General features: G+C 42.9%; 1 protein-coding gene across 6 annotated transcripts in view; it reads left to right on the top strand.

Annotated features, from left to right (window-relative positions):
* The window catches only part of LOC112456386 (insulin-like growth factor 2 mRNA-binding protein 1), an 87,515-nt gene extending 78,426 nt beyond the window's left edge, over positions 1-9,089 (top strand). For 2 of the 6 annotated variants that reach the window (XM_025018887.1, XM_025018890.1), the window contains 6 exons: positions 925-1,098; positions 1,502-1,885; positions 2,198-2,450; positions 2,874-3,230; positions 3,817-4,068; positions 4,362-9,089. In XM_025018887.1, the coding sequence (XP_024874655.1) occupies positions 925-1,098; positions 1,502-1,885; positions 2,198-2,450; positions 2,874-3,230; positions 3,817-4,068; positions 4,362-4,607 (1,666 nt within the window). In that variant the 3' untranslated portion in view covers positions 4,608-9,089. Of the gene's footprint in view, positions 1-612; positions 714-921; positions 1,099-1,501; positions 1,886-2,197; positions 2,451-2,873; positions 3,231-3,816; positions 4,069-4,361 lie in introns of those variants that run through there. The other 4 variants (XM_025018886.1, XM_025018888.1, XM_025018891.1 and 1 more) reach the window with 3 other exon arrangements.
* Positions 9,090-13,024: the final 3,935 nt, after the last annotated feature.

Raw genomic sequence — 13,024 nt, 5'->3', positions numbered from 1 at the left:
ATTTATATATTATAAGATAATATTAAAATATGTATGTATTTAATATAACATTGAACATCATATATTACGTTAAAAGATAATATAATATTGAATATTTTTTTATACTATTCTAGGAACAATCATTAAGAAAGATTTCATAAATGGAAAAGAAGCGAAAAGATCTCACAAATATAAAATTTTCTGCTAAACCAGGCATTCTTGTTGCTTGATACACATTCAGGCATTAAAGAGATGATATCCAATCGATTTCCCATAAAGCGTTTCTGGGAAAAATGTTCTCAGCTCTGTACAACTATTATTTAACACGTGAAATTTTGTTCATCTTATTTTGCACGTAGTTTGTTCTCATCTTTTGTCAAACTACATTATAAATTAACTTGTAATAATAAAGATAGTTATCTTGATAAATATATAAAGTTTAAAATTAATATTGTCCGCTGACGACAGGCGTCAACAGATATATCTCGTTATACATATAGTAAGGCAACAATGTCACGATGTAATGTAAACAGCCGACGACTCCCCGCTAGGTTACAGCTCGGCTTTCAAAGTTTATTAGCGATTACCGTTGGAATCTTGCTTGCTGCCGTATAATTCTATCACAGTCGCGTTCGAGAGTTCACTTACATGGCCTCTCTCTTCCTTCGCTTACAGTCTCTGCTCAGTCAAGACGAATACAAATACCTAACCAAGATAGAAGAAATCATGCGGTAGTATGGAAAATATCTTTTACATTCGCTATATGCTCCTAACGATATTAATATCGCGTTATTAGATATTAATTAAGAACATAAGTGCGTGTATATGTGTATGTGTGTATTACGTTGATATAAAGTATCATTTACCCAGCTTCGTCTTACTTCTACATGTTCGCAGCCGAAACGTGTGTATCGCCTAATCTTGTTATTATTTTATTTACAGCAGCAGCGGAGTCGCTAAAGTCCTCGTGAGCAATCTACCGATCCAAATACGACCAGAGGAGCTGGACCAGCTGTTTTCCAACTACGGCCAGGTTCAGAGCATCGAAAAAGTGCCGTCGCGGGACCCAAATACACAGAGCGTACTCATTAGCTATGAGACGCAAGAACAAGTACAGCAGTACGTTAATTGACATAATTCTTTTATCTCCTGTGATTTCGCGAAAAATCGAGGAAATTTGTGTCGTAGATGAATAAGGCAAAAACGTTGCTTCCTCTTGCTTTTGTTCACATTTTGTTCCGAAGAATCGCGAAGGTTCTTTCTCGCCATATGTATATACATTTATATTCGGAATTCACGTTAGAACTTTAGGCATTCTTTAGGCATAGAAAGTTGATGACGTCATTATCGGCACGGTTTAAGCCGAGCCTACTATTAGTCGTATGTCGGAACGTAGCCGATAGTTCAATGAGGAAAATTTGTTTTCGAAAAAGAAATTCTCTCGTTGACTACGACATACAACTGATTGTAGAACCGACCTTACCCGGCCGGGAGAGATACTCAATGATCTCGCTATTCACAGGGCTGTGAACCAGTTAAATGGCTACGACCTCGACGGCAATCCGCTGAAAGTGGAGATGTCCTCGGCGGAGAGCCGGCGCAGGGGCCGGAGCCAGCGCGGCAGTGGCGCGGTCTTCTCCGGGCTGCCGGGATCTGGTCGCCAGACCGATTTTCCGCTACGTATCCTTGTCCAGTCTGACATGGTAGGCGCGATAATCGGCCGACAGGGTTCCACCATACGGCAGATCACGCAGATGACGCGCGCCCGCGTCGATGTTCACCGCAAGGACAATGTCGGATCTCTGGAAAAAGCTATCACTATCTACGGCAATCCCGAGAACTGTACCAACGCATGTAAGAAGATCCTGGAGGTCATGCAACAAGAGGCCAACAATACGAACAAGGGGTAAGAGTCGGCGTCGCGAGTTCCCTTCGATCCTTCCGAAATTAAATCGTACATCGGTCGAATATATATTAGATAAAAATATATTTATATCAAATATTTTGTTAACTATAACATATTAAATATTAATATATTAAAAACTTTTCGTTATTTTTGTCCAAATAACTGTTAATTCGGTTTTAGCTAACTCTCATGATCATCCCGATCTCAATATATTATAAATACAGTTTTTAATTTACGTTGCTCGATTGAATCGCTATTTCGCCGATAATTGAATCGTGATGATAATTATATTATTACGTTGCTTGTCGACAGTGAGATAACTTTGAAGATCCTCGCGCACAACAATCTCATCGGTCGGATTATCGGTAAGGGCGGTAACACAATCAAGAGAATCATGCAGGACACCGATACAAAGATCACCGTTAGCAGTATCAACGACATCAATAGCTTCAACCTCGAACGCATCATCACGGTTAAGGGCACGATCGATAACATGAGCAAAGCTGAGTCCATGATTTCCAGCAAGCTGCGTCAGAGCTACGAAAACGATTTACAAGCTATGGCTGTAAGTCTCATCGCATATTGCCCACCTATATATTCTCAATATAATAAAGCATATAATTTTCGGAAGAATTTTCTTGGAATTCTCCCGTAGATTAAAAAAAAATATGTAGGAAAAATATAAATAATTAAAAAAATGCAAATACAAATAAGTATAAATACTCACACGTATTTCAATGACTTGCAAGTGACACTGTTATACGAGGATCAAATCTCGGAGGGTTCTATTAAAAATTTTAGATTGAATATTTGCTATCAAAAATTGGAATGTAAAGCAAACTCTTTCGTCAAGCTTTTAGTTAATCTAGAAAGATTCGAGTGTCGACCTCGTCAAGGTCTGGCGCAGATAAAGCGCGTCGATCGCGTTAAAGACGCCGTTGCGCAACGCGACGAGGCTTCTAATCGATATAATCATTATCCTCACCAGCCCCAAAGCATGATGTTCCCCGGCCTGCATCCGATGGCCATGATGTCCACCGCCGGCATGGGCTACAGCTCCCGTGGACCCGGCCTCTACGGCTCGGGACCCGCCCCGTATCCCTACCAGAGCAGCCTGCCTACTCAACAGGGCGTCCCCGCCAGTGATACCCAGGAGACGACTTTCCTCTACATTCCCAATAACAGCGTCGGCGCCATCATCGGTACCAAGGGCTCCCACATCCGTAACATAATCAGGTTCTCTGGCGCGAGCGTAAAGATCGCTCCCCTTGAACAAGATAAGCCGGCTGAGCAACAGACTGAGAGGAAGGTCACCATCGTCGGCTCCCCGGAATCTCAGTGGAAGGTAAGCGCAATCGTCCCCGTTGTTCCGTGATCTCTCGGTCAAGAATGAGATTCCTGACTTTTTATCTCACAGTTTCTTCAATTTTGCACACAAATGTTAAATCGGCGCCTTTCTTTGCTTTACGTATTATGATTCAAATAAGCACACTTAAATACAACAAAAAAGATAAAGCTTGTTTCGTTAGTGATAACGCCAAAGTAATGTCTGAAGGGTTTTAACATCCACATAATGTCGATGCCATATTGGCAGATAGGGTATCGCGTCAGTCTACCAATGTTGAGGTCGCGGGTTCAAATCCAGTCGTCTACGGGAAAGATTGTGTAGTACATTCAAGTCCGTAAAAATGTTCGGTTACCCTGCGTATTTTGGGTGGATGTTGTCATCTATGCATCAACTTGAATCAGCAGGAATATTAAAGAAAGGGCCCCGTACCGATCTCGTCGAACCAAGCATGCGAGAATCGGCCCCGTTTGACCCTTCGACATCCTTTTTTTTTTTTTTTTTTTTAACTTTCGTTTTATATTAATTTATTTCTGAGACAACTGAAGAATTTAATTTTGTACAATATCAAAAACTGCGATTTCAGGCCCAGTACTTGATCTTTGAAAAGATGCGGGAGGAGGGATACGTCTCCGGCACTGAAGACGTTAGACTGACCATCGAGATCCTCGTGCCCAGTACTCAGGTTGGCCGAATCATCGGCAAAGGTGGTCAAAACGTGAGGGAGTTACAGCGCGTGACCGGTAGCGTTATAAAATTGTCAGAACAGCAAGCGACTCCTCCTTCAGCCGAAGAGGAAACAACTGTCCATATACTCGGTCCCTTCTTCTCCGTTCAGGTAAGGAGGCTGGCTTTTCAAATAATTTTTATGAGTAGATATACTTGATACTTAAATATTATTTATATATATCAGATCTATTATGAAATATGTTAATTATGTTATTACATATGATTAATTTTTTTACTCAAATCCACCGAAAGAAATAACAAGTCACTGACACACTAAAAAGACTGCTAATCGATAGACAGGCAATTTTCTCTTATTAAATTAGGAGTGAAGTGTGTTCTTTATGAATATAATTCGTTTAGCATAATAATTAAAATAGTGACAAATTTCCGGTTTTCTTGCAGTCGGCACAAAGAAGAATCCGCGCGATGGTACTGCAATCAGGCACGCCTGGTGGAACCGGTGGTGCTGGCTCACGCGCCGGTCGCGGTAGCAGCCAGGAAGGTGCCTCCCGTTCTAAAAGAGATGGCAGCGCCACTTCCCAGGGCGGCACGACGTCGCAGTCCAGTTCCCAACAGCAATCTGCCGGCTCGCCATCGAGCCAACAGCAGCAACAGCCGCAGCCGCAGTCACCATCATCGCCGCAGTAACATTAACATCGATGACACCGACCTGACGCGGACCGACGCCCATCCGCTTCATTCGCCGGAGTGGCCTCGTCGTCGCTTTGACATTCTCTCTCGTCGAGAGGCTGAGCTTATCGCGACCTTTTCTCGCGGGGCGCGCGCGACCCTCCCCGTCGGGGGAGGGCTTCGAACGAGGGTGCGCGACGCGCAGATCGCGACGGGAAGACGTGCGGCAACGTTCTGAGAATTAACTCGACCGAGATCCAGCAAGTTTCGCGGACTCGTCGACACTGTGAGATAATTCTTGATAGTAACAGTTTCCGTCGAACCTCGGGCTCCGTGGATCAGGAACGATCCACAAGTCCGAACTCGACGAATCAATAGGAATTCTAGGAGCGCTCGGCGAGTCCACAATTCGGAGAGTTAATTCTGAGAATTCGAACGAAGAATTCGTAATCCCAAAGATTCTAATTCCAAGACTTGACTGTTGTTGTAAGTCAATCTGAAGAGTCAACGAGGCCTCGGGCCCTCCGTTCGGTTCGACACGGGCGCATTTATCGCGATCGATGTTAATCACGTGCGAATGGTTAATTTATCTTAGGTAAAGCGTTCTTGTCGACAATGGGGACGCGCATGTTGTGAATGATCAATCGCATTGGCATTTGGTTGAAACGATTGCGATTCTCGCGAGTCGCGACTTGAACGCAAAGCACGGAATGGTAGGCGAGAACTCGCGACCGATCGGAGAGGCACCGAGTGTATATTATCGAATCTGGCTTTGTCCAGGCAGACACTGCCCATACGCAATCGCTGACTCTCACGACGAACTCCCGTTCTCATTGACGAGGACTGTGACGTTTTCCCCCTTTGCTCTACGCGTCGCGTCTGCGTCCCGCTCGCGCGCGCACCCTCCCCCCCCGCGATGGCGACGAAAAGCGACAATTAACACACAGCCGCGCACGATCCAATTTCGCAGCGCTAACGAAACCACCGCCGCCGATGAAACAGGACTCTTCGACGAGAAACAAACTGATATAAGAAAAAAAAAATAGAAAAAGAAGAAAAACACACACAACCTTATTACCTCATTGCATTACGGTTAAAGATTTAATACGATAAAGGAAAGTGAAACGCGCGGGAGAAGCGATAAACCGATTAATCTAAAAAAAAAAAAAAGAAAAAGTCTATCTAATATTAAAGTTAATAATATACAGAGAAGTTAAGTGACAATTACATATTATGTTATATCTGTTACTACTACTGCAACTATTATACTATTATTACTACCTACTACCTACCTACTACTATTATCGCTATACTATTTACTTACTTCTTACTAGTACTACAGGAGGAAAGCGGTTTTTCTTAAAAAAAAAAAGAAGAAAGCAAAAAATACAGATTAGGTACAGTTTTTTTATACACACAATTCAGAGACGTTGAACGATAATACGAGACTTAAATAATACCGAGACCGTGTACCGCGGAACGGCGACCCGTTGCCGGTCGTAGACATAAGCCAGGATGCCTCAGGAGGAGAAGAGAATAGAAGCGACCCCCGCGCCCCACCCGCCCCTCCTCGCACGTAATACCAAAGAAGCGACTATGAGTTATTTCGTATTAGTGAAGTGAAATGCGTCGTGTACGCTCTATTCGCCTCAAGTTCCTCATCAACAGCCACGAAAGTGAAAGAGGGAAAGAAAGAAAGAGAGAAAAGGAGAGAGGGATCAGATACGTGAATGTGGGAGGGGAAATCGACAAGCAGTCATCAAGATGTCGAAGACAACACCGACGAGACATCAAGTCGCTTGGCACGAGTGATTGATGATGATAAAGAAGAAGAAGAAGAAGAAAGAGGGAGGAAACTGAAACAGGAGACGAAAGTCCGATTGTGTAATACCATATCGGTACGATACGCGGATGCCGTTTTGTGCCACGTTTTCAAAGAGCGTTATTAAAGGACGTTTCTCGAACACACGGAGAGAATGAAAAAGCGACTGTCGGTACGCAACGAAGAACAGCGAGGAAAGGAGAAAGCGAGAAAGAGAGAGAGAAAGAAAGCTAGACACAAAGGAAGTAAAAGAGAGACGGACGGCGAGCGAAGGAGGGGACATAAGGAACAAAAAGTGAACCGATAAAACTTTTCAGGGATTTTTACTTTTACCATGAATGTAATAATGTGTGAGTGTGCGTGTGTTGAATAATAATTATTAATTGATAAGTAATTTGATTACTGATTAGAAGTTAAACGGCGAGGAAAGGCGAAGGAAAGAGTAAGGGTGAATCAGGCTTAACGCAAGATAAGCAAAGAGATGGAAGGGTGGTGAGAGGGAGAGTAGAGGGACGACGGGAGAGCGAAGTGTCGTGACGTTTAATCGCGACATTTACTCTCACCGCGGATGGTGTGTCGCCGAGACGAGCGTCGAGACGGAGCCTCCGCGAGGCGTCCCTCCGACGAGCCTGCGAACCCCGTAATTTTTGCAAATTATAGCTGTTATAGGGGCGCGCAGAATCAGCCGGGCGCGGATAACCGCGGAGCGCACCTATCTCGATCTCGCATCGATATCGCGACTGGCAGCGCGTATAATCGGCCATTATTATCCCGCTGCACAGAGCCAGGAGATTCCTTTCGTGATCGAGGATGATCCGAGGATAACGTGGAGACGTTTGGCGAGGCAAAACGAAAGAAAGAAGAAAGAAAACAGGACGCGATTTCGCGTCGAAGTCGTTCTCCAACAGTGATGTCGAAGGCGACCTTGCTCCAGCTGGTATACTAGTGACCGAATACGCGTCACAGTCGCTGCGTCGAGTTCTGAAGACATTCCGAAGTGACGCTTTTAGAGCGATAGGGGAAGAAAGAGAGAGAGAGAAAGAGAGGAAGAGAGAGAAATTTCAGACGATCGATCGCGCGGCAGGTAGATGAGGCGGAGGCAGCGAGACGGGGAACGCGATGAATCAAATCAGATTCGGAGTCGAGAAAACCGACCCTACAAAGCGGTCGTTAAGCATGACCAAGGAAATTCAACAAATACAACGGACTAATCAATCACGGCGCACGGTCTCGCGCCGATTGAAGCTCGATCGTTCTCCAAGATTCAAATAAATTTTAAAAAAATTGAGAGAACTCTTAAAACGAATGCCGATCTCATTCTCTCTCGTAATTATTTGGGCCATCAAGTGATTACCACTCGAGTTTATTGTCCGGCAGAAATGCGGGACTTACTTTTTACGATCGATCGACGATTATCGAGCTCGTCGGCGCGCAACCGAGGCGGCACCGGTATCGGCACGTGGAACCCCATCGGGGCGCCCACGTCTGGTGACACGACGGGCCCCACGGGCCCGCCGATTTACACTCTCGGCGTTCGGTATGCGTTTAGTACAAAGATACATGAGGTTAAGGATAAATAAGATAATCAAGATTTAAAAGTGACATGGAAAAAATGAGAGGTGAAAGAAAATTTAACATCGTGTGCTTAATCGATCTTTATTCCTTTTTTTTTTATTTCTTTCGGAAAAGGCCAAAAATTGAATTTTTGGAGTGTGCGAATAGTATTTCGCGAGTGTTAATCGATAAGAACTTTTTGCAGCGAGAAATGAAAACGCACATTATCTTATCGCGCATCTTCGATTTTAATTATTAAATGTGTGACTAATCGATGCGCGTCTTTTTCGATAACATTCATTCTTACAGCCACAAAAAAGTGTTGTTAACTTTAATTTACAATTTTTATTTCCTCCAAGCTTTGGATTTAAAGAAAGATGTGAACACCGATGTGAGCTTTTAAATGAATCTAATTTCTCATCGTCGATTATTCATTCATCCTTGATTATTAATCAAGTTTGCGATTTCCATAAACATTGGTTAACGCTGATCACAGTTTATAATAGATCTAAATACATCAAGAAGCTAAAAGTCAGAGTTAAGACCTCAGGACTTAAATTTGATGTTTAACCACAGAATAAAATTCACTTGCACATAAATAACTAATTTAATTCTCGGCTTTTCCGAAAAATAAAAACTAAAGATTGATTAAACACCTTTTCTCTTTAAAATCCTGAGGTCTTAATTCTGTTTTATAACCTCGGTCAACTTTAACTCGTGTTTATGAAAGTGGATATAGAAGCTCGTAGACTCGATTAAATGTTTATCTCTGTTTTTAGATCTAAAGCTTAGATGAAACAAGAATTTTGTATAAATGAAGATTAAACATAACCGACATATTTGTGATTGTGGGAACGAAACTGAAAGAAAAGTGAGGATCAGGTTGTCACATATCTAATGTCGAATGCGCGACGATAATGCGAATCTTCTTCTTTCCCGCTGCATCGCGCAAGGATGAAGCGCCGAACTAGCACACGAGTAAAGGAGAACAAAGAAAAGGATAAAAAAAATCGAAAATAGAATAAAAGAGGAAAACGAGTCTGAGAACGTAGATTTATTTTTGATACATTGTTGGGGAGACTCCAAGTGAATCTTTCTTTTTCATTTTTTTTGTTAGATGTTTTTAATAACTTAATGAATTTTTACGATATTAAGGTGAGAAAACAAAGAGAGAGAGAGATAAAGAGAGAGTTTTTTTTTAATGTAAGATAAGGAGAGAGAGGAGTGGCAAAATGAAATGATTTTCGCGGGAAAACGGATAAATTAACGTTATAGAGAGAGAGAGAGGATTATAAGAGTTAATCGGGGGGATGAGGCGCGCAGCTTTTTGCGCTGTGCTCGCTCGCTTTTAGGAGGGGGGAAAAAGATTACGACGTGAAGGAGATTTTTTAGTGGGATATAAATTTGTATATTATATTTAATAATATATTTCGAAGAAGCGGCGGCCGCGGGTCTGCTCGGCGAAGCCGTCGGCGAGACGGGGCCCGGTCCAGGAACCTCGCAGTTTTATGCAAGGGATCCTGTTCGCGCGTCGTACCACCGTAGAGGTGTACCCTCGCCCAGACCCGTGCCGCGCGGTTATTTATCAAGCGTAAATATTTAAATGATGAAAGATGGAGAAGAGAAGTAGTGAGAGAGAGAGGGAGAGATTTGTATTAAAGCTTGTAAAGAAGAAAGAAGTTGCGAAACGGAAGAAAGTGCCAAGGGACAAGAGAAACACACACACGTTCGCACAGCATGCAAAACTAGTACTACCACAGCAATAGATTGCCGAATATAGAACAGGATGCAACGATAACAGAGGCAAAAAAATGCAGAGAACAATTACAGTGATGCGCAGATAAATGAGCAAGGGGAAGGATACAGAATGGGAGATAGCAAAATACGGAATCAAGCCCTCGTTTATTCTCACGGTCGACGAATCATTTACGCTACTTCAAGACCAATGTCATATCACGCGTCATCTTTTTGATTTCCTTTTTGGCCCGTAGTTTCAAAATTTTTTTAAGTCGATGAAGGAAGAACAGTCCGGACACTTGAGAGAAGAAGCACGACACGCGAAGCGAGACACGCGAATCGCCCCTATCACAAAAGACCCGTCGTCGCCGAGGAGAGGTCCACGGGGTGCGGTATATATACTCCATCGGGACCTCGTCGAGTCGGCTTTCGGCGGGTACCATCGCCCACCCGCCCTCTTTCGGAGTATCTCTTTCTAAATTGAGCGAACAAAGCTTTTGCTCCGGGAAAAAACGCGGCGTCCGATATCTCGGCAAGAGGAACAGGAGATCTCTATCTATTTTTTTTTCTTAGAACGTCGTATCGCCGATAACTGGCGCGCAAAGACAAATTTGGAATATTGCTTCAAAATTTTTCCAAAGTTTTAGATATAGATACATAATGATCACGAATGTATATAAATGTCAAATCGCGCGAAAACGTTAATCGCTGCGTTCTTCCCGCGGACAAATCGATGTGCCCCCGCATACGAAAACACACACCTTTCGCTCGTTCATCGGGTCTTTCAGTTTTGATATTTTTGTTGCGACGAATTTTTTAGAAAAAGTTTCGGAATCAAAAAATTAAGAGAAAAGAATGAAAATAAGAAAAAAGACGGAAGTTGCATATACTTTTTACTCAGAAGACAGCAGATAGAAGCAGCCTCTTTGATCAGGAAAGGAAGACGGAAGAAGGGAACATTATTCAGCCGATTCCTCAAGCATTCAGAAAACACTAATAACAGATAGAAAAAGAAAGACAAAAGGAGAGAGAGAGAGACAACCCGCTCGCACGCTCGAGAGAGAAAGAAAGAGAATGTACAAATCAAACAAAATAACAAACGATGATTGAATAGATGAAATTATTAATATAATAATAATAACTTAAAGAAGAAAGAAAATTTTTAACGTTATAAATTATTGCGCGCGCCCGCGAGGCGCGCGAAAAGTTAGAGGCGAGGAATATAACTTAATCTACTGGTAGAGATATCGACAAACAAATGTACAAAATCGATTTATTGCTAAATGTTAGTATTCTAGAGTATTTTACTGTCGAAGATCGCGTAAAAAAGTGAAGATTATACTAAGCTCGGCTAAGATTGTACTATCCCGGCAGATTAAGCTAAAAATAGTCATTTCGAGCGAAACAAGGTAAAATTTAAATTAATCATTCCGCCGAAGAAGAAAACAAGAATATCATCGTCATAAAAAAAACAATCGGAAGAATCAATCCGTAAACAAAAAAAAACCACTTCAATTATTGTACAAGCCTCGAGATATAATAAGTACTCCATTTTTCTTTGTACGAACGCGCGTTCTAACATCATCAACGTGTCTCCAAGGACTCTCGCGCAACACAGTTTTATCCGTTATCTTCCGTCACGGTCTTTCATTAGAAGCAGTTTTATATATCGCTACACCGATAAAGAATCGACGTTTTCCGCATGGACATCGCCGAACATTCTTCAGCAAGTTGAATAGAACTCGCACAAACGCGTGACGGTGGACGATAATTAACACGCGCATCGTAACACTTACGAGAGTGAAATCGCAAGAGGAAAAAAAAAGTGCATAGACGGCAGAATCTCAGGCCGACACGCCTGTGAACGAGAAAAGGTATTTTAAAAAAAATAAATAAAGAGAGCGTCTAACGCGTAACAGCTACGCGATTCGCAGTATATATCGGACTTTCCACGAAGATACACTCAGACAAGAGAGAGACAGGAAGAAAGAGTCAGACGAACGAGATGCTCTCGAGCCAGGATGCTCTCGTTTTCATTGATCGATCAAACGCAATCCAGGACCAGTCGTGAACGCAGCACAGCTCTCTGCGGACGGCATCCAGATGCATCCGATCTTCAAAACCGAATGCCAACGCACACACAACAGGAATTAGAGTTCTTTTCTTATCACCGATGGCGAAACCTCGAGAAGCGACGAAGCCGATCCGATAGAAATCAACTAACGACCGAGCCTCTTACGTGGGCCTTTCAAGGAAAGGTGGAGATGGTTGGGATTTTGATCGACTTGGTCGATATCCATCGATTTCGCGGGATCGCCGTAGGAGGAACATCCTGTATAGTACATACAAGTGGCGCGTAGCACATCCGGAAATAGAAAGGGGAGAGAAATGAAGAAACACGCGTTTCTCTCAACATTATCCCGCATTACTCTCTCACCGACATTATTCACGATTCACCGACAAGATATATTGATATATAAAAAAAATATATATATATATTTACATATAGGTACATACATGTATTCCGGCATGCAGAATCCGAACGATCGATCCCGCATCACCGCGATCGCGTTCGCGAGCAACGCTTAGAGAAAGACAAACTCGCGTCCAGGGCCGCGCGACCGCGGCCCGTTTGGAAAACAAACAGATTGCAGGATACTTGTCTTTAATTAATAATAGTGGCTAATAATAATAATAGCGATAAGAGGTGATTTAAACTGATTTTTAAATATTAAATAAGCGTCACGCGCTCCTCGCTCGGGGACGGGACGAGGATCGCGTTCGCGTCTAAGTTTGGGGGGTGATTGACAAAAGCAAAAGTAAAACAGAGATGGCAGATTACGGCCAGGAGAGGTAGATTATTTTGGGCTTTAGTATTAGGGTTTCGATAGAGATTTGGAGTAAGTGCGATTCGGGTGCAGGAAACGGTGATAAGGCCGCCGGAGAAATTTCAAGGGGAAAAAACAGTCGCTCTCTTTTCGGATTTGCTCGCGAGTTACGCTCGAGAACGGAGATCGTTTCGTCACGCTCTCCTTCATCGACGGGCTGACGATTATTTTCCGAAATTATGCGCAGTGGCCGGACGTCACGATTAGCTTCGAAGCCATCTGGATAAAATGGGATCAATACCTATTTACGATAATAATCGAATATTCTCGGAAATCCAATAGTTGTCGGAAATAGCCACGAGAATCGAATCATTATCACGCATAATGAAATATTAAGGATCATGAAAGAGCTACGTGACTAACCTTTCTTTCGATTTTTTTAATCCAGATATTTCGGGCGCGATCGGACGTCCGTGGGAAAATCAAATGGGGGA

This window comes from Temnothorax curvispinosus, unplaced genomic scaffold, assembly GCF_003070985.1.
Source record: "Temnothorax curvispinosus isolate PA1 unplaced genomic scaffold, ASM307098v1 QBEX01006756.1, whole genome shotgun sequence".
Taxonomy (NCBI): Eukaryota; Metazoa; Arthropoda; class Insecta; order Hymenoptera; family Formicidae; genus Temnothorax; species Temnothorax curvispinosus.
This window is presented reverse-complemented; position numbering and strand designations above follow the sequence as displayed.